The following is a 22,710-nucleotide window of genomic DNA, read 5'->3' as shown; positions in this document are numbered from 1 at the left end:
CAGAGACCGTGCTCAGGCTCACTGCAGAGGCCTGAACTTTCACTTACAAGCTGGAGAGGATCCTGGCTCTCCGGGGGCACTCTGCATATCCGTCAAGGCAGATTCTCCAGAACCTTCCCCGGATGACTGACAGGCATCGCCCATTTGTGAGGCCTTCACTGCAACTTGGAGGCTCTCGGCTTAGAAGAAAGAAGAAAGAATACAAAATTTAAAAACCAAATATAAATAGTTTAATCTAGATCAAGGGTTGGCAAACTCTCTCTGGCCTGTGTCCGGTTTTATATGGCCCAGGAGCTAAAAATGGTTTTTACATTTTAAAGAGTTGTTAAAATATACACACAGGTACTTACACATGCACAAAGAAGAATGTGTCCCAGAAATTGTATGTGGCCTGCAAAGCCTGAAATATTTACTATCTGGCTCTTTAGAGAAAAAAGTTTGCCAACCTGCAATCTAGACCAATACTTTAAACATCATTTTATGATAGAAAATTAATAAAAAGATGCACTGTATAAAAAAATCTCGGGCGCCTGGGTGGCTCAGTTGGTTAAGCGACTGCCTTCAGCTCAGGTCATGATCCTGGAGTCCCGGGATCGAGTCCCGCATCGGGCTCCCTGCTCGGCAGGGAGTCTGCTTCTCCCTCTGACCCTCCCCCCTCTCATGTGCTCTCTCTCATTCTCTCTCTCTCAAATAAATAAATAAAATCTTTAAAAAAAAAAAAATCTCAAATTTAACTTTCAGTACATTAGTCTGCTGAAAAACTTTCTGTAATTCAATTAATTTAAATATGATTTTAGGTATAAAGATTTTTAAATGTATTGCTCAGAAATATTAGCTATTCTTCGAAAAAGAATTTCCCCAACTGTGCCTTAAAAAATATAGATTCCCAATCCTTACCTACACCTACTAGATCACATTCTCCAAGGGAAAAGACAAGGAATTTGCATTTAAACAAGCACCAAAGGCTACTCTTAGGATCTGTTAAGACTGGTAAACACCACACCAAGAAAGTCATGGTTTTATTTACAATAAATGCATTCAATGTGGAATGACATAATTTTGAGGGCCCTACAAATATTTCTAAAACATTATGTCCACTCTTTGAATCTAGCAAATACTCATTGAGCACCTACTCTGTTCCAGGGGGCCATTGGGCATCTGTACCTAATCAGGGGAGTCTGCAGACTGGAGGAGGAAAACACAACATACACATAACTATACACATGGGAGCACGTGATCAGTGTTAAGTTCGATGCCCCAGTTCTTAGAGCATCATAAAATGCTCCAGCAGGTGCCAGGGAGCAAGACCGTTATATTCGCCAGTGGGATTAGGAAAAAGTTCTTAAAGGAGATGAAAGCTGAGCAGAATCTTGAAGGATGAATGGGATTCAAGACGTAGAGACAGAAGAGGAGAAAGGAGAGCAGAAAAGCAGTCCAGTAGAGCAACGACCCAGGGAGACCACTCAAGCTGTGTTACTCAACTATTTATTTTTTTTCCCCAAAGATAATGACCTCACCCTGATTAAGAATTCCTGCTAGATCTCTGAGTCCTGATCATCAACGACTCAGGGTGGATGAGGTTGTACCTTAATTGCTCCGTGTTCTCTTGAGCAGCTGGTTCCCCAGCACCAACATCACAGGATGGGCCAGAGGAATTAAAGCAGAGGGATGTAAACTGGGCATCGATGACAGTTTTGATGGTGGGGGGTGGGGGAGGGAGTGAAAGCTACTGGCTAAAATGGAGAGGGGGTGACTTACTCAACAGAGATATTATCAAGGCCAATGAGAAGGTCACTGGTTCTCATGAACCCATTCAGAAGTACTTCTAGCTTTATTTCTAAAATATACCTTGCACCCGTCCACTTCCCTCTACTTCCATTGCCAACATTCCTGGGTCCAGAGCAAAGCCCCAACACCCCCCATCAGCGTGCGTAACTGCCAACCACCCATCTCCAGGCAAACTGGTCTCCGTCCACTCTGCTCTCTTCTCCAGACCTAGGATGGTGCCACACCCATGGTTAAAAGCACCCATAACTTTCCATCAATTTTGGAATAAAATCTCTATTTTTTTAACCAGAGCCTGCAAAGACCTCTCTCTGCGCACCCACACAACCTCACCTCACACGCTTCCTTGACTGTTGTAACCCCGCCTTCCTTCTTCCCTTGAGCATGCCAAGCTCGCTCCACAGACAAGGGCATTATACTCACTTTCTCCCTGCCCAGGAATGGTCCTCCCCTGGATCCCCAGACAGCTGGCTTCTTCTCATCTTTCAATTCTCATCTCAAAAAATCATCTCCCCAGAGAGGTTTTCCCTGACTTCTCTAAAGCAAAGCCTTCGCCTCAGCCCAATCTTATTTTCTTGTGACCTTTGTGAAATTATTTTGTTTCCTCGCATATTGTCTGTCTTCCTCCACTATAAGTTTTTATTTCCCTCTTTTTTTTTTTCATTTAAGTGCAGTTGACACACAATGTTACATTCGTTTCAGGTGTACAACGTAGTGATTCCACAAGTCTATACATTATGCTGTGCTCACCACGCATGTGTAGCTACCATCTGTCACCATGCAATGTTATACGGTATCATGGACTATATTCCCTATGCTGTACCTTTTATCCCGGTGACTTATTCATTCCATAACTGGCAGCCTGTACCCCACTCCAAGTTATAAAAAGTATTAACCCTTTCCTTAGCACCAACAGCAGAGCACAGGGTAGATGCTCAATTAATACTGAATAAATGAATGAAAACGAATGGATGAATGAATGATTCCACCAGTGGACCCCACGTCAGACATCTTCTATGCCCTTCTTAAGACCTCGGTTTCCTTATCAAAAAAAGATCATAGAATGCCATGATTTCTAAATTTTCCTCCAAAGCTGATGTTCCGAGATTCTGAGCCTGAGCTTGGCAAACTTTGTCTGCAAGGGACCAAGATCGTAAATAGTTTAGGCTCTGTGGGTCACATGGTCTCATGGCAGCTATTCATCTTCACCAGTGTTGCAAGAAAGCAGCCACAGATAATAGGTAGACAAGCAGGGGTGGCTGTGTTGCAATAAAACTGTATTCACAAAAACAGGTGGTAGGACACATTTAGTCCATGGTCTGGAATCTACAAAACCTTGTCTGCATTCCCTGCCACTCTCTCAGGTGGTGGCTGTTTTCTCTCTCAAACCCATTAGCCTACTGTCACTTCGAAACTATTATCCCTACCTCCCCAACCCCCCTTTTCCTTTAATTTCGTGCCATCAGATGACACCACTCACTACCCCTTCTTGTTGCCATCCATCTACAGATTCCTTGAACAACTTAGCATCTGGTGCAAGCTCTCTCCCTTCCCCGAATGCTACTCCTGTCAAATTCTCAGAAATTGCCATTTTTATGAACCTAGTCCTCCCAATACCTTGGCCAGGGGTCTATTTAACTTCCTCATTTCCCCAATGATCTTATCCTTCACCCTACCTCAGCCACCAACTCCCAAGGTTGTACCCTAAACTTTATTATTACCAATATTTGCACTTTGCCCCCTTATATAGTCCATTCTCCATACAGCAGAGGGTTCCTTTTAGAACACACATGATGTCACTCTGCTACTCAAACCCTATAATGCTTCCCACAGTGTCCCTCAGAATGAAAGCCGAGCTCCTTACTCACCTCAGTCGGGTCCATGTAATGTGAGTGGTAGTTGGCTCTGACTCATCTGCCACTCCACACCCCTCCCTTCACGCTACCTGCAAGGTCCTCCTTGCTATTCCTCAGGCTTGGCATGCACCTGCCTCGGAACCTTTGCATCTTCTGTTCTCTGTGTCTGGAACAGTCTTTCCCCAGATATCTACTTGGTTTTTTCACTTCTCTGTATCTGCTTACACATCACCTTATCAAAGAGGTCTTTCCTTGTCACCCTAACTCAAATACAACCTCCCCATTCTATCCTCTCTTTATTCCCTATCCTGTTTATCATTTGTTTTTGGTTTTGTTTTTTAAAGATTTATTTTACAGAGAGAAAGAGAGCATGCACACAAGCGTGTGGTGGGGAGGGGTGGAGGGAGAAGGAGAGAATCTCAAGCAGACTCCCTGCTGAGCATGGAGCCCAACCCGGGGCTCGATCTCAGGACCCTGAGATCATGACCTGGGCCGAAATCAAGAGTCAGAAGTTTAACTGACTGAGCCACCCTGGTGCCCCTGTTTCTTTTTTTAAGTAGGGTTCAGACTTTATTAAAATCTTCACTGAAGCAATTGTCCTCTATAGTTTTCCAAATAAAATGTCTTTATTGTTTTTTTATTGAAGTATAATTAACATAGTTATATTAGTTTCAGGTGTACAATATAGTGATTCAACAATTCTATGTATTACTCCGGGCTCATCATGATAAGTGTACTTTTAATCCCCACCACCTATTTCACCCAAACCCCCACCCACCTCCCCTCTGGCAACCACCAATTTGTTCTCTGTATTTAAGAGTCCTTTTTTGGTTTTTCTCTTTTTGGATTTGTTTCCTAAATTCCATATATGAGTGAAATCATATGGTATTTGTCTTTCTCTGTCTGATTTATTTCACTTAGCATTACACCCTCTAGGTGCATCCATGTTGTTGCAAATGGCCAGATCTCATTCCTTTTTACGGTTGAGTGAGATTCTATTGTATATGTACACCACTTCTTCTTTATCCATTCATCTATTGAGGGACACTTTTTTGTCTTCATAGTACTTGACACAACCTGACACATCTATTTCCTTTTATTTTGCAATTTCTGGAATATGAATTGTAGTACAGTTGGAACACTGTCTTATTTTGCTATATCCTGAGCACTAAAACCACAGGGCATGACACACAGAAGGTACTCAAACATTTTCTGAACTTGTTAAACCAAACAATTTTGGAAGCAAATTACCTTCTTTCAGTGCTGCTGCTAGTAATGAGGCTGCCTGGGGAGGCTCTCCTGGGTCAGGTTTAATGAGGAGGTGGGGCTCTAGATGGACATCCTCAAATCCACTCAATTCTCCAAGTTCAGCATAGATATGCAGCTTCTCCTCCAAATATGTGCAAATTTGTTGGTCTTGATTACTGAGTATTTCTATGAAATAGTATTTACCATGGAAGGTTATCAGATGAATATAGCAACTGTATGAAAATCCAAGCTCTAAGATAAAGATTTTCCTCATCAGCAAGCAGTATGGTCTCACAGTCAAGTACAAGTTGTTGGGCAGCCAGAACCAGGTTCAAATCCGAATTATTCCACTTAGTGACTATAGCCCCAGGAAATCACTTAACAACTCTGAGCTTCCATTGTCTTTTCTGCACATTTACTGTACTCAGATGTTTGTTTCCTTTCCCATGCCCCTAATCCCAGAAAAAACTTGCACAACTATTCATTGTTCAGGCTGTTTTCTATTAAGACTAAACACTAAGCTCAGGAATGAAAATTGAGGTGGCACTGTTCAAGATGACTGATATCCACAAGGGAAAACAATGCAAAAGCCCGAAGCTACTCAGGCTTCAGCCCATCTTGGTTAAAACCAAACCTACTAGTTTATGTTTTTGTTTCTAAATGTCCAATTTCTTTGACCAATTTTGCACGCATCGTTTTTCTCTGATTCCAACATATCATGATTCCTCCAGTTTAAAGGGACCTCAACCAGCATCTAATCCAGGGGTTCTCAGTCTGCTCCAGTATCACCTGGGAAGAGTTTTAAATACTGACATCCACAACCACCTTCCATAGATTCTGAGTGAATTGGTTGAGCGTAGGGCCCAGGCATCAGAATTTTTACAGAACTCCCAAAGTAATTCTGATGTCCCGCCAGAGATGAGACTCACTGAGACTCATCTAATTGCCTTAATTCACGGACTTGGAAACTGACGACCAGAGTTAATGGGTTCCTTGTCCAAAGTCACACCACTGTGACCTGACAGGGCTGGAACCTAAAATGACACCACTGGACAATGACCCCAATGCACAGCTGCACCACACTGCCCACAGCTCTTGTTTCGTATATATTATGCGCCCCTATTTTTTTTTTGAAAATTTGTTATGTATTTTAAATCACTAAGGAGGAAGGTGGGGGCGGGGGGACAGTCATCTTATTTGAACACTCCTAGTGCCAATACTTCTTGTTCTGAAGAGTGGTGAATGGGCTTCAAGCATATAGAAGTAGATGAACCATTTAACCACAACCTCCCACTCATGACACATGGGCTTTCCCAGCATCCAAGGAGAACAGCACAGCCAAGGGATCAGAGATGTCTGCATGGTACCTTGACATTGCTGAATTTTGGCCACTCTTGCTTCAGCTTTCCGCCTCTCTTCATCAGATTCGCTTGTCCTTCCCCCTTCTTCTTCTGGGCAACTTTAAGAGACAATAGTCAAGACAGACAACTGAAACCAAATCCAAATATCTTTAGGTTCATTAGAAAGACATGGGGACTTGGCGGCAGCATTATTCATAGAAGAAAAATTCAGCATAAAGAGAATTGTTCATGCCCTCTAGCCAAGGTATCTGGTTTTCCTGAGTATACAAAGGACCTTGCACAATATGACATAGCTCTCAAAGTCAGAAGGACAGGCGGACTCAAAAATTCCGACAAACACATACACACAAACATACACTCATGTACACCCCCACACCTGACACTCAACACTAGCATTAGGTCCAACTAAAATACTAAGTTTTGCTTTCTACTACATGTGGGTACTTCTTAATGGGACAGAGGAGAGGTAGTTGGAGGGATCAGAGGGTAGGGTGCCAGGTTGGGTGTGGTGCAGTAGAGGTGGAAGAATTTTATAAAACATCATTCAAGATCGATCTAATCAAATTACCATGAAGAATGATCACCCTCACCCTGTCTCATTTATAAAAACTTATAAAACCACAAGTAATGAGAAGTAAATTGACTTAGAACACTTAGATCCTCCAATCAAAAAAATGTTTATTGAATGATTCTTCAGAATTAACCACAAAGAGAAACAAAAGGCAAAGCCCCTGCCCTCAAGGAGCTTCCAATCTAATAAACACATATACACAGAAAAGGTGATAGCTACAAGGTGGTTTATGACAAGCACCGAGTCAACGCTTTAGAGAGCAGATGATAAAGAATTTCAGGTAAGGAAGAGACCACTGGACTGAAGAGGTCTTCGCGAAGGAGGGAAGCCAGGAGCTGCACCAAAGATGAGCAGGAGTCACACAAGTAGAGGGGAGGTAGGGCTTTGCATGCAGGGAGGTGCAGAGAACAAAGCTGCAGGTGAGAGGCTATCAGAGGCGGGTGCAGGGGGCGGGGAGCAGACCCTTCTGGCTGAAGCAAAGTGTTCATGCAGAGGAAACATGGTTAGAATACTCTCCCAATTGAACAAGTGCATTCCCTAGAGTGTGGACAGAAGGAAATGTTACCTTTCTACTGCCTGTTGGATTCGTCTCATCCAGTTATTTCGTTCCTCCTTGGAGTTGGTATGAATTTCATACATCTCAGGACCAGCAGATGAAGCACTGATCAGAAACATGCCTCTTTCCTCATTAGCAACTTCTCTAGCAATAAGCTTCTGAAGAGAAATAACCGATGGCTTCTGATCCTACATAAAATAGAAAGATGTGCAGGTAAAACAGCATCCTACCAAAACCAAAGGTCTCACCAAACACACTGGCTAAGGAAAACAAGAGTATTAGGCAAATCATTTCACTTCAACCTTTCAAAAGCACTCTGAAAGTTGGTAAGATCTCCAATGGAAAGGACATGGTGAAGAGAGGATGGAGAAAAAGGATACAGGAGAATGTTTGTCCTTAAGAACGAGTGGCTTAAAAGGACAACTTTTAAAAAGAACAATCAGGGGGCGCCTGGGTGGCTCAGTCGTTAAGTGTCTGCTCAGGTCATGATCCCAGGGTCCTGGGATGGAGCCCCGGTTCGGGCTCCCTGCTCGGCGGGAAGCCTGCTTCTCCCTCTCCCACTCTCCCTGCTTGTGTTCCCTCTCTCGCTGTGTCTCTCTCTGTCAAATAAATAAAATCTTAAAAAATAAATAAATAAATAAAATAAAATAAAAAGAACAATCAGAGCAGTAAGAATATCAAAATGCCATAGTCCGGGGCTTGGGGGCTTTTCTAGAAGGGCATGGGATAGAACATAGCATCTCAAACATCACAAGGAGACTGAGAGGGGTGTGAGATCTAAGAGACCATCGGATTTAGCAGGATTTAGGGCAGACTGTGAAAATGACAGAGAGGAGGGGGCATGACCTCAGCTTCCCTGAGCATAACCAGCGTCTTCTGCTACCGTAGGACAGAGCACAGCGACTGAACTTCTGTGGTTCCACCTGTGAACGCCTCTTCTTCCCACTAGCCACATGAGCTTCTGGTAGGCAGGAAGGGCTCTGATTCATCTGTGTACGCCTAGCACATTGCTTTGCATAGAGTAGGCTTTCAATAAATGTCTGTAGAAACGGATTTAGTGTAATTCCATCAGAGCAGAACAGGAAGAAAAGCTAACATCCGGCATACAAGCCCTGACTAAATCACCTCTTCTACGTACATTTACTGCCATCTTTCAAGGTCCCATTCTAAGCACTGGGGATTCAATGATGAGTAAGAGAATACTACTAATTTGGGTTGGGAGCCATAGTTGAAATAATAACCAAAAGAAGGCCTGCAGGAGATAAACAGTTTGGGGGGCTAAGTATGAAGAATTTTCTTTGATCTGTGGCTTTCACCACTGTTTAGAGTCAGTAGCAGTGCATGGTTTGGCTTCTCTTTCTTGGACTGAGTGATCCCTGGACCCAGAACATGTCACGACATGCCGCATGGCTGACTCCTTAGTGCTAATATGTCTGCTTGCCCAGCATGACACAGCTATGCCACATCTAAAGTTGTGTGCAGGGGTGTACCTAGAATACCTCTTCAGCCCATTCTTCTCCGAGCAGCAAAAAACAAAAACCAGAAAATGACAAGTTTTTGAAGACTGCCCTCTCTAATTAGGGCGAGCCCCTGAGCACTATTAATATCCTTCATTCAGTCATGGATATACTATCCAAGACTTCATTTGCTTTCCTTCTTTCAGTGCAAGAGTTAGGCTCCGCAGCTTACAAGGTAAATGGCCTCTGTATATAAAAGGCAGAGTAGGTTTAAATTGCTTCAGACATTAGCAAGGATGAAATTATCTGAACCAGTTGGCTAGTGCTGCAGAAGGAGGGGAGGTGGTAAGATCAGATATTTTTTAACTGAAAAAGGTAAGCAGGTAGAAAGTAGCATTAATTAAATCACCATCAGATGAGGAGACAACAGGGGCATGTCCATCATTATTCATATTAATCACACAAGAACACTAGAGATGATCAAGAGTTCAAATTAAACTTCTAGGAATGGAAGTAATGGGTCTACCTTAGAAACAGATGTTAAAAATTGGTCATGCCAAGGCCTAACCCAGATGATCAAGAGTTCAAATTAAATTTCTAGGAATGGAAGTAACGGGTCTACCTTAGAAACAGATGTTAAAAATTGGTCATGCCAAGGCCTAACCAAAGCCTAACCCAGCAGGGGTGTTTGTTTGTGCCACAGTATTTTAAAAACAGATTTTTTTTTTAATAGTCACCAACATTTAAAAACTGGGGGATTTCCCCTTAACAACAACAACAACAACAAACCAGTAGTTGTAGGGGACCCTGGAAAAAGCAGACTGGCAATCCTGGGCCCATGTACTCATGTGAACACACGGGCTGTCACTGAGTAATCCCTGCCCTCCGGGAGACAGGCCATGTTCTCACCAGGTCACTATAGTCTCTAGCACTCGCTATGGGATCCTGGATCCCAAGCACACTCCCAGTTCCCTCCTATATGTTTCCTGCCAAACCCTTGAGGCAGGCTGACAGCTTCTGCCCCCGGGGGAAGAGGAAAAGGAGCGGTCACATTTAGCCCTGTTGTACATTAACCCCATCTCCATTTGGGATTCCGCGGAGTGGCGGACTCTTCTAGTAATGCCATTCAAAGTCCTGCTGTGACCGCTTCCTGTCTTGAACGTGAACTTGCACATCTCCATGTTCCCTTGTCTTTTTTATTGTTCATTTTGAAATTACCTTCTCTAATATTTAAGAGATCCTTCTAGACTCAGTAATCCAGGATTTAATGAATTTATCTATTTTTTTCCTATTCATTTCATAGATTTGGGTCCTACTCCCATTTCCAGCTAAGTCCTCTTTAAAAGCAAAATTCTCTTGTAGGGACTCCATTTTTCTGCTGCTCATCTTCTGGCCATGTCCAAATTCATCATGTCTTTTGTAACATGTTGCAAGTTAAGCATTTCCTAAAGAGGTTTTTCTAACAGCATGAAGAGCAGAGAAACTTACCTGTGGGTATTAGCATCAAGCTAGCTTTCTCCAATGCCAAGTGGAGAACCAGGAAATCCAGACATTTGTATAACCCTAGCTAATATAGCAATTCCCTCAAGCAATTCCCTCGAGCTAATATAGCAATTCCCTCAATATAGCGTAAATAAGATATTTATGACTGGAGGGCTATGCTAACTAAATGTCTACGATGCACCTCAAAAGCATATGCTTGAACAGTACAGTGCCCTTGAGTCCTTAGGGATAATGCTTTCTATTTTGCTCCCTGACATGGAGAAGGGCTTGGCTGGCTTTTATGAAAGCTGCTGTGTATCAGGCTAGCAACTCCATGAAACAGTATCAGCACCATCTTACTGTTGTCCAGAGCCAAACCCCTTCTCCCGAGAGGAACAAAGCTGCGGCTGCCTTCATTCTGGCATTTGGTGGACTACACTCCTAACATCCCACTTAATGGCAAGCGTAGTCTAAGTCAGGCACAGATAACTCTGGAAGAAGTCACATAGGAGGGACAGATCCATATTTCAAGTAGTAACTATAAAGTGAGCATCACACTTTCATCTCAATCCATATGCTATGTTGTCCTAGAAAATAAGATAGTTGTCTTTATGCTGTGTCTAATCTTTGACCCATCAGCAGGTCATCTTGGCCTGTATTAACACCCAAGAAGGCACAATTGGTTTCTCTTTCAGCTCTCTGGTTTTGACCAAACTTTTGTTTCTATAAAGGTGTGGTGTGAATTTGTTTTCTCTTCTAGCATGGTCCTCACCTCCCACAGGACAAACAAAATGGTTCCACCTTCCTACTTACTTTCTCTCTATTCACAGCATCTCAGATAATAGCACAGAGAGACTGCTTGACAAATCAGTGGCTTGTCATGAAATCTGCAATATATACAATTCAAATGTATCAGAGCCATGGGGACTTGTCTAAGGCCTCTTGCTGTCCTCTGGAGTAGCTTTGTGAAGCCATCTCTGACCTTTATACAACCTGGCATCGGTGTGCTGATGAAACCAACGTGCTTAACAAGATGAAGAAGCCTACTGGGCCAACCTGACAAGCACAGGTGGGCAGGTGAGGCACTCCACCGACTCTCCCTCCCCCAGATCCACCCGTGGGCAGGCAGGCTTCTGCGTTTTCTCTGAATTCGCGAAACAGAAACTTCATTAAGCTCTGAAGGTGCTAAAACCAGTTGGAATTGATAACATCTACTAGTGGTTCCCAAATGTCCTCTCTGCCAATGGATGATAAGTAAGAACCATTTTAGAGCGCCACCATTATAATGCCCACATTGGTACTGCCTCTTGGATTCTTTCCTTTAACAGGGCCTAATGCTCCATGAGGCTGACGAAGTTAATTGATGACATCTTCCTTCTTTAAGTGAGACATTTTGGACCACAAGATGCTGGGTAAAAAATGTTACAAAACACTGGTTTTACTTCTAGTCTAACTCTATGCCAGCCATGAGATTAATGTAACATGCTATAAAGATAAATTTTACATGAATAATCTTAGTAATTAGTAGTCATTGTAGTAGAAACAAAATCTCCTTTAAACTTTAGGAGAGGAACAAGGAACAACATCACCACAGTGATGTTCTCTTTTTGGCAGAAGGAATATCATGATAGTTATGAATGGGGCTAGCTACAGGTACAGCAGGGAAGGACCAATGGAAACAGAACAAGATCCTGGAAGAAACCCACTGTTCCCAGCATTAAACATTTGAGTGGCTGGGAAGGCATGGTCAGGAAGGGGGTGGGAGAGATCTGGAAGATATACCAAGATGGCCAGAGGACAGCAAGTCACTTGAGGGACTTAGGCAAGTGCCTGTCCACCAACCAGTCCCAAAGTACTTCAGTATCTTTACATTAACAATTGACAATTAAATTAGCAATTAACAACCACTCCTGGCTATAAATCAACACTTTGCACGCTTTTTAAACCAAATGAGATGCTTCTTACTGAACACTGCAATCACCAATACTAATGGAATATAAGGGGTATACTCTTGCCAATGGCTACTTAATTTCACAAGGACTTTCAGGCATTTTTCAAAGATATGTGGGACTCAACTATTTAAAATATGCATCACATGGCCGTATACTTACAACAGCAGCAAAGATGTATTTCTGGTCTTTTTCTTGTAAAAAGAGCAGCACATCAGTTAGAAGTAGAGCCAGGATATCTTCAAAGAAAAGATATTACTAGTATTAACGAAGGAAACCACAGTTCAAATGCCTTTATCAAATATTCTGATTTTATGGTGGAAACTTAAATCAATTTATTAAAAATAAGACTAAGATTTAGTCTAATTATGGAACTTTTATAAAAATGCCTGTATTTATGATAGCCAAAGAGAAATTCTACAGACAGATTAGCTGTGTTTAAGCATGCATGTTTGTGTTACTCTAGGTATCACTAAATCTCCAGCAACATTTAATACTGGAGCTTTCAAAATGGAAAAGAAATATCCAACAAACAAAAGTTCTAATAGAATGGAGCAAACGCTTACCTTTAGAAAAAGAACCTTAATCATAACTGTTAGAGGGCAGCTTCTGCCTTGAATTATGTACACAAATCTGTTGAATCATTCCATCTAGACCTGAGCAGAGTTTGCGATCCTATACGTTGCCCCCAAATTGTTCACAGGAACCCATCTCTACTAGCCGACTAAACATTCTAACAGAGTTAGCAAACTGCTGATGTGATGAAATGGACCAAGAGCAGAGGACTTGTAGCACTGGGGTCTACAGACTGGTTAATAATTTAGCTTGGTTAATGTTCTAACTGCGGTTCATGTTTAATTGCAACATTGCTGATCAACAAATCCCATTTCAGTCATTAGCTGCAAAAACCATGAAAACTTGATAATCCTCCCAAGGGTTACCTCTGAGCTACCTTGGAGTAACTAGTTACCTTGGAGTAACTAAAACAACCTCTTCCTCTCACTTATCTGAGGAAGTTATTAAGATACATTAAAAACAGGGAGAGCAGACTGGTGGTTCTGAACCCTGGCTGCACAGCAGACCCACATGGGGGCCTTTAAGCATCCCTATGCTTTGTGTTCATCCCCAGACCAATAAAATCAGAATCTCTGGGAGAAGACTTGAACATCGGTAATTTTTTTAAAGCTCCCAAGGCGATTCTTTTTTTAAAATTTTTTATTGTTATGTTAATCACCATACATTACATCATTAGTTTTAGATGTAGTGTTCCATGATTCATTGTGCATAACACCCAGTGCTCCATGCAGAACGTGCCCTCTTTAATACCCATCACCAGGCTAACCCATCCCCCCACCCCGCCCTCCCCTCTAGAACCCTCAGTTTGTTTTTCAGAGTCCATCGTCTCTCGTGGTTCGTCTACCCCTCCGATTTCCCCTGCTTCATTCTTCCCCTCCTGCTACCTTCTTCTTCTTCTTCTTTTTTTTCTTAACATATATTGCATTATTTGTTTCAGAGGTACAGATCTGAGATTCAACAGTCTTGCACAGTTCTATAGTGTGTGATCAGAGTTGAGAAAGCCTGGATCAACCAAGATGCTACCTATCGAATCAGTCCTTTAGAACTGAATAAATGGTTTTAGACTCTACCTAGATTAACAGAGTCAGGTTAATGCCAGTTAATGCCAAACAGCAGCACTGAGGAAGAGTTTGTACCACTGCGAGCATGTATATTTCTGCATCTTATTACTCAGTAAGAAATTCGACATTCAGAGCTCATGTCTCCCCTCACGCATGTGACAGCCCCCAGCTGGCTTGGCACATAGGCTCTAGGTGTGTAGGCGTACTGTCTCATTCTCAACGCACTACATTTGCCAGAGTAATATTTCCGGGCCAACAATTAGCAGAATTCTCAGCTCCTTTGACTCCAATTTCCCAAACTGTAAATTCATAAAACGTATATGAAGGTTTTTGCTTGGGGCAGCAAAATATGTAGCATTTGCCTATTGAAGTTCATGACTTGATTCTTTCCCACTTCCCCAGGGGTCGTGTGTGTGCCTGCCATCTCGGAACCACTCTTCTTTTGAAAATCTGTCCTGTTAAATGAGTAACATATGTCAAAGGAGGAGAAATAATACCTTTGAATCGACCCGTAGCAGTTTTCCAGTAAACAAGGCCATCATGTAAGAGAGTCCTTTCTTTACTTATCAGTGCTTGCTTCCTAAACACATGGCCATTTTTGAGCTTTGTGTAGGTTTTGTTTTCGATCTTATTTAGGATCTCAAGCCATTTTTGATTTTTCTCATACTCGTTGACTTTTAAATCCACTGCTGCAATCATGTCTTTAATTAAGCACAGAGCTTTGCACAAGTCTTTATGTTCTTCACTTCTTTCTGCGTGGGAAAAAGAAAGAACACCATAGAATAAGCCAGAGTGCTGAGGAAGAATTTTTTTTTTTAGGTTTAAATGCAATTAAATTCATACAAAGAGCAAAAATCACACAACAAAAATGTTGGATTAGGTTCAAATACCTTATCACTCTGCACCCTTTCTCCCCAAAAAGAACTGTTACAAGATTTAATTATAAAAGATTTATTTATCAGATATGCTTGAGATGAAATACTATCAGTAACATGTCCGAGTTCTAAAGACAGGTCTGACCTTCCCCAAGAGTAGGGAATATGTTATATACTAACCTAGGCTTTCTTTCCACCTTCTCAGACACAGGTAATCAAGTGATCCCTTCACTGAATTTCTTAGAACTCAGCCAAGCTGCAGGCCCAAATGAGGGTCCTCTCATGAAAGGGAGATGCAGAGGGACTTGGACTCATTTGCCTTCCTGGGTCTCACCCTCCATAAAAAAATATTCAAAATGGTATTTGAACATTTTTTCAACCTAAAAAAATGGGACAAGGCACTGTGCCTAGTGGGTCAGCCATACTCATGCCAACAGTAGACAATCATCAATTCCAGTGGTTACTCTTTAAAACACTGGCCATCTGTTCGTATCTCTCAATTATCTTAAGATTATTTAAGATTATTTAATTATCAATTATTTAAGATTTTATTTATTTACTTTGACAAAGAGTCAGCAGCGAGAGAGGGAACACAAGCAGGGGGAGTGGGAGAGGGAGAAGCAGGCTTCCCACGGAGCAGGGAGCCCGATGCGGGGCTCGATCCCAGGACCCTGGGACCATGACCTGAGCCGAAGGCAGTCGCTTAACAACTGAGCCACCCAGGCGCCCCTCTCTCAATTATCTTAAGAAAAAGCTCTGGAGGAGTTTCTGGAACAACCTCCTAGAACCCCAGATGACACTGAATTTAACTACTATCTTATTGGATGATAAGGAAAACCTAGTTCATGTTTACTGAGGGAAACCAAAGAGAAAGCTTCAAGAGGTCAGAAGGTGCCAGAAGGAGAAAAGAAAAACTGGCAGAGAAAACAAACCCTATGGCAGCAGAAATCAACGCACAGAAACAGCAGTCAAGTGAGATGAGAACAAATCCTCAAACAGTCTGAACATTTCCAGGTTCTCAGTGTCCTACATGCATGAAGGTTGTTCCAGAAAATCAAGGAACAGATCCTGACAGGGATCTTTCACAAGGAAGATGCTTTCTTTCTCGCTGTCTGTGAAAGTATCCTCTTTCCTACACTTACCAACCCGCAAAAGGTTCTCCTTTCCAAAGAGCGTATTTCATAAATAGGAACGGGGAGTAAAGAAAATCAAAGTTGAGTTACAAGGTAACTTGGGGTGAGACCAAGAAAAGGCTTAGTCTTTTGACCATCAGGGACAAATTACTGTCTTGTAATGGCGGGCTACCCTAAGTGATGCAACATCGGCCTCACCTGGGAGTCTTGCTAGGGACCTTGGGTTGCACCTCAGACCTCAGTGAAGCAGAATCCAAGATCTGCAGGAGAGGACTATGCCTAATGAAGTTTGAGAAGCACTGCCCTAACTGAGTCACACAAACCAATGATCCCAGGAGCCAGAGAGAGCAAGAACGGACCACTGGTAAGATCTGACCTAAGGAAGCAGTGTCCATTCACTCAGCCATCATGACAGCTATACCCGGAAAGCCCTAAGTCATGCTGATCATTTCTGACACGCAGTAGTTAATGACTGTTATTCGGTCTACCAGGAATTTGGCATGGGATAATTCTTAGAGTAGCAGTAGCTGACTTAACACAATCTGGCAGATTTTAGTCTTTGAGGTATTGTATTTAACTCTACCCTTAAGACAATATGAACATCGTACAAACTGAAAGCCTTAATTTTGTTTTCATTATTTTGCTGAGAACAACATTTATGAGGCTTTTCTCTTCATATTGTGCTGATATTTTCTTTTACGTTGAATTACAGGGAGCACTAAAAATGGGATACAAGGAACTGAGGTTACCATTCCTGCCTGAACTTAGTTCTTAATGTGACTGAAAAAAGGAAACACTAATTCATGTATTTCTATATGCCTAGACCGCTTCCCCAAAAAAGGATGTTAGAGGTTAACTTTTTAGAGGGGGCATTTAAGATCTCATTACCCCTTTCATTACGTCCAAGTCAATTGGTCATAACGAAGGTAATAAAAACAGCTCCCACTGGGTGAGTCCTTTGTTTACACCAGGCTCTGCTCTGGGCATTTTATGCAACGATCTCATTTAATCCTCACAACAATTCCCTAAGGATTATTAGTCTCACTTAATAATGGAGAAAACCGAGGCTCCTTTAATGAATGTGCCCAACAAATGAGCCGCAAAACCAGTATATGCAATAGCAATGCAAGTTCACATGATTCCAAACCCAGGCCCTTGTTAACCAAACACACCACCATCCGACAAATAATTTACTCAAGATCAATAAGCTAGCTGGAGGAACAGGCATTTTTATTTATTCGTTCATTGCACTGGTATGTTCTTATTTATTGATAGACTCTTCTGTACCAGTCACTGCACTAGGCATTCAAGATCCAGTTGTGAACCAGACAGACACAGGCCTTCTCAATCCTTTAAGGAGCTTACGGTTCAGCCATGTGCATTATTAGCTTCTTAAAAGATGCCTAGATGTTACCCCTGGAACTTGATGAACTGACAGAGTGAAAAATAGCTCCCTCAAAAATCATTCTCAATCTAATAATTCACTGCTTGGAAGATGTGACATCTGGTGATAGGATCCATGGGGTATGTTTCAACAGACTACTGACAAGGTAACGGGAAGATGAGGAAGCAGAGGTATTAAGAAGATCTGGACACAGGGAAACTGAAGAGGGGATAGGCGGGTTCAAAGTACGAAGAACACTACTTGGCTTAGGCTGCCTGGAGCAATTCAGACTATTGCCCAAGCTACATAATAAAAAATATCTTCTCAAAAAGGATCCAAATCCCAAGACTCTAAAAGTTTTTCCCTAATCAACAATCTTCATAAATCACAGGCCACAAGCATTTGTATCTGTTGATGACACCTCGGCTATGTTTAAAATTAATGCAAGAGGCAAATGTTTATCCCAGAAGTTATGACTCACCCTTTGTGTACTGCAAAATCCTTTCCACCAGGACAGGGTATTTTGTGATGCGCTGAGTGACTAGCAGAATGCATTCTGGAATTCCTCGGCGTCGAGCCAAAAGATTATTATTTCGAAGCTTAAAAAATACATATATACATTTTTATATACACAAACTGTGTTTTCTTTTTAGGTCTGAGTTTAATAATACAAAGAATCTGCCATTACATCATTCTATTCAGATACAACGTAATATGCATTATCATTAAAACTTGATTCATTGTCGGGGCGTCTGGGTGGCTCAGTCGGTTAAGCCACTGCCTTCGGTTCAGGGCATGATCCTGGGGTCCTGGGATCGAGCCCCACATCAGGCTCCCTGCTTAGCGGAGACCCTGCTTCTCCCTCTCCCTCTACCTGCTGCTCCCCCTGCTTGTGCCCTCTCTCTGTCAAATACATAAATAAAGTCTTTAAAAAATAAAATAAAACTTGATTCATTGTCATTAAATTGTACACTTTGTCATTAATCTATCAATAATCTCACTCTCGAAGACTAAGAAGTTTCAAGTTACATTGATATATTTGCAGTTAATTCCAAAAGTAAGCAAGTTTCACTAAGTGTTAAGATTTATGAAGAGCAAAAGTTCTGGAAAATATTCACAAATCAAAGTCATATTTTGAGTGTGAGTTTGCAATTAACTGTTGGTTTTTCTAACCAGTCTTCCTCTACATTTGTTATTCTTTATCACAGCACTTACAATTCCCTCTAATCAGGTCAACTTTTTTCCTAAAAATTTCATAGTATTCTTTAAGTTTTCAAGTTCTCAATACTCATGTATGGGGTGTGGGGGAGGGGGAGTATCTCCTAACATTCTCAAAATAAAAGAAAAAATGTATAATCCATCTAACTCTAAAGGACAAATTTCTTCAACACATAAACTGAACACCAAAAAATAAATAAAGGGATGGGGAACAATCAAATTAAAAGAGATTTAAAAGATACAACTCTGATACACAATATGTAAACTTTAGTTGGATTCTGATTTAAGCAATCCAATTTCATTTTTTAGGGAAATCTGAATACTGACCAGCTGTCTGAAGATATTAAAGAATAATTCTTACCTTAATTGTGCTAATGTCATTGTAATTTTTAAAAGATGCATTGTTTAGAAATACATATTACATACATGTGAAATTATATGATGTTCTGGATTTGCTTCAAATTAATCCGGGGGGGTGGGGTGGATTCTGTATTTTCACTAAGGTTCTTCTGATTTATTACTTCTCAGGACATAAAACGACAACCCAGGATATTACAAAGGTGCTCAGAAGGTTGGAGGACACTTTACAAATATAAGATACAAAAGGAAATAATTTGGGAGAAATATTGTACTAAGACAGAAAAAGAGATTTTCCATCTTTGCCACAGGCCTATCTCTTTCTTCTCCTTCCTTTGAAAATCAGCACCTCGATGTGAAACTTGTTAAGGTCATGTAACAAGAAAGCACGAACTATTTCCCTGTGCTGGCTTACCACTTTGCAATAGTTTAAAAATACTTGCCTTAATAAAATTCTGAAACTTTTTATTTTGCTGGAGTTCTTTAAAGAGGTTAACAGCTTCTTTGTGATGGCTACAGAATTCTCCATATATTTTCTTCATTTGATTTGCATTTTCTTCTGAAAACTGAGAATGACATTTCAATGATGGTTTATAAATTTAATTAGTTTTAAACACTGAAAAGAACATGCAATTTTCATATATTTCAACATATTTTTGGCAAATAAAGAATAAACATAAAATTTCTGAACACAATCCCTTCTTTTCCCCAGACACCTTTTAAATTAAACTAAGAAGTTGCCAAGAGGTAGGGGGAAGACATCAACCTACTGGGGTTATACGCTATTGGACTAATTCAATTATCACATTGCCAAATGAAAAACATTTGTTACCTTTTATTCTTTTTTAGGTGTTTGTACAACTTTATCATTTCAACTTATTGTTCTAGTACTTTGCTAGACTGAAGAAAAGCTATGTTGCAACATTTGGGGGTGCTCAAGAAGGTCTGACCTCTCATGGGTTGACATTTACATTTGGTGAACTGACCATGTCCATGGACTCAGTCCTCAATTTGGAATTTGATTTTTGTCAATACATCACAAAAGGGAAAGGCAGGTAAAAGGGAAAGATGAATAATCGGAATGCCAATTTATTAACTAATGGACCAAAGTAGAGATATGGGCTGGATATTTCAATAAGCTTAACTTGTGCAAACATCCCTTAGAAACTTCTAGATGGGAACCAAATCAGATTAATAAGGTGGCATGGAGGAAACAAACTGAATTACTTGAATGTCAATGTTTTACCCTCTACCACATTCAATATTATCCCAACAGAAACTAAAACACAGCCACCCAGCCCCTGACAAGTACTTCAACTTACATCCCCATCTCTGATCTTTTCATCTTTGCTTACGGTTTCATCTATGCTTGAGGCAAGTATGTCTCAAGAGCTGATTCTTAAATTACCTATGATTGCTAAAAACAAGACAGAAACAAAAACAAACAAACAAAAACTTAGATACTAAACTAACAAAGTATACACAGGCCTTCTATGCTGACAACTATATAATGCTGGTGAAAAAAAATCAAAGATGTAAATCAATGGAGAGATATATCACGTTCATAGATTGGAAGACCCAACATAGTAAAGATGTCAATTTTCCCAAATTGATCTACAGGTTTAATGCAATCCTCCTCAGAATCTCAGCAAGTTTTTTCTTAAAAAAACATACAGACAAGATTATTATACAATTTAGATGGAAAGATAAAATAAAAGCTAAAAACCATTTTGAAAAAAAGTCAAAGGACTCAGTCTACTCAATTTTAAGACTTATTATATAGCTATAATAATTAAGACTGTGTGAAAGGACAGACACATAGATTAGCGAAACAGAGTAGGAGCCCAAAATGTCCAGTGGATTTTTGACAGAGGAGCAAAAACAATTCAGTGGAGCAAGGATGGTACTTCCAACAATTGGCATTGGGGCAATTAAACATCCATAGATCAAAAACAAAAAGTGAATCTTGACATGTGGCTCATACCTTAAACAAAAATTAACTCAAAATGGATCACAGACTTAAATGTAAAACACAAAACTGTAAAACTTTTACAAAAATACACAGGAGAAAATCTTTTGAGATCTCAGGCTAAACAAAAAGTTCTTAGACTTAAAACCAAAACCATGACCTTTGAAAAGAAAAACTAAAAGAATGGACTTCATCAAACTCAGAGAATGAGAGAACAAGTTACAGACTTAAGAAAATGTTTGTAAATCACATAGCTGACAAAGGACTAGGATCTAGAATATATAAAGAAATTTCACTATTCAACAGTAAGAAAACAAACGATCCAATTAGAAAATGGTCAAAAGACATGAGCCAACCTTTTATCAGAGAGGATATACAGATGGCAAATAAGCACATGAAAGATGTTGAACATCATCAGATATGGGGGAATTATAATTTAAATCACAGTGAGTTATCCATATATGTCTTTCAGAATAGCTAAAATGAAAAACAGTGACAATGCCAAATGCTGGTGAGGATGCAGAGAAACTGGATTACTTGTAACTGTTGATGAGGATGTAAAATCGTACAACCACTCTGGAAAATAGTTGGCAGTCTCTCACAAAATTAAGCATGCAACTACCATACAATCCAGAAATTAAGACACCCACATATTTATCCCAGAGAAATGAAAACTATATATACACACACACACACACACACACAGACATATATATATGTATCTTTAAGCATATTTGTATCAATGAACTTAACTCCTCCATTTTTAGTAAATAAACCAACAGCTGAACTCTATTAGTGTGCGCTACACAGTGAAATGGATTCAAAATCAGTCTTTTGGAGAAGATGGCATTTTGGTATTTATCAAGAGAAAGCCAAACTAAGCTAACTAGGGGGCGCCTGGGTGGCTCAGTTGGTTAGGCGACTGCCTTCGGCTCAGGTCATGATCCCGGAGTCCCGGGATCGAGTCCCGCATCGGGCTCCCTGCTCAGCAGGGGGTCTGCTTCTCCCTCTGACCCTCCTCCCTCTCATGCTCTCTGTCTCTCATTCTCTCTCTCTCAAATAAATAAATAAATAAAATCTTTAAAAAAAAAAAAAAACTAAGCTAACTAGGGATGCCTCTCCATGACTTTCCCCAAGTGCTCCAAGGGACTGCAAAACATGGCATTCAAGCGAATTCCCTAGTGTTTGGTTCCTAAGTGACCCATTCATTCAATAGATATTTATGGGACCAAGCACTGTTCTAAGTGAAATTAGTTTGATGAATTATTAAATGAAATTCATTAAATAAATGAATACATTAGTAATCAAATCAACAAGAATCCCTGCTTTACTGGGACTTACAAACTAGTGATGATAAAAAGCTTCCCCAGGTGTCACTAAAGAGGTCTCAAGAAATCATATGCCTAACCCATTGTTCAGAGAGCAGATTTTGATTCAAACCTCAGTCAGGCTACTTAGGAGATAAGTGAACTTGAGAAAACCATTACTACCTTCTCCATGCCCCGGTTTCTGTATTCGCACAATGGGGAAGATAATATCTACCCTATATAGAGAGTGGTGAAGGGAAAGGAGGTAGTATACATACAAGTACTCAGGAAACTGCTCGCTCTATGAGGGTCACTGAATACATGTTATTTAACTTCTCTATTACCATCTATATCACAGAAAACCCCTTGCAAAGGGATCAGAAGGCCAATACGAATTGTCAAAACTTTGTTTTCTCTTTTCTATTAGAAGAGTAGCACAGTCCATTCTCATGATGCTTCAAACATCCCACACACCTAAAAAGTGCCTCCTTTTAGTGACATGTGCTGTGTTGTCCCCCAGGCAGGAACACTAAGGCTTTAATGATAACAGATCTTCCTCCCTCTT

At 40.8% G+C, this 22,710-nt stretch overlaps 1 protein-coding gene across 7 annotated transcripts in view; it reads right to left on the bottom strand.

Moving 5' to 3' along the window:
• The window catches only part of ARHGEF28 (Rho guanine nucleotide exchange factor 28), a 313,794-nt gene that overhangs the window by 41,755 nt on the left and 249,329 nt on the right, over positions 1–22,710 (bottom strand). For all 7 annotated transcript variants that reach the window (XM_035014641.1, XM_035014642.1, XM_035014643.1 and 4 more), the window contains 8 exons: positions 19,313–19,435; positions 17,776–17,893; positions 14,400–14,654; positions 12,428–12,504; positions 7,387–7,565; positions 6,257–6,348; positions 4,893–5,075; positions 48–179 (listed from right to left, as the gene is read on the bottom strand). In XM_035014641.1, coding sequence (XP_034870532.1) covers positions 48–179; positions 4,893–5,075; positions 6,257–6,348; positions 7,387–7,565; positions 12,428–12,504; positions 14,400–14,654; positions 17,776–17,893; positions 19,313–19,435 — 1,159 coding nt within the window. The remainder of the gene's footprint in view (positions 1–47; positions 180–4,892; positions 5,076–6,256; positions 6,349–7,386; positions 7,566–12,427; positions 12,505–14,399; positions 14,655–17,775; positions 17,894–19,312; positions 19,436–22,710) is intronic.

Source organism: Mirounga leonina, unplaced genomic scaffold (genome assembly GCF_011800145.1).
Source record: "Mirounga leonina isolate KUSES-001 unplaced genomic scaffold, KU_Mleo_1.0 Mir_168, whole genome shotgun sequence".
In the NCBI taxonomy this organism is placed as follows: domain Eukaryota; kingdom Metazoa; phylum Chordata; class Mammalia; order Carnivora; family Phocidae; genus Mirounga; species Mirounga leonina.
Note: the sequence above shows the minus strand (reverse complement) of the source record. Positions and strands in the feature narration are given on the sequence as shown.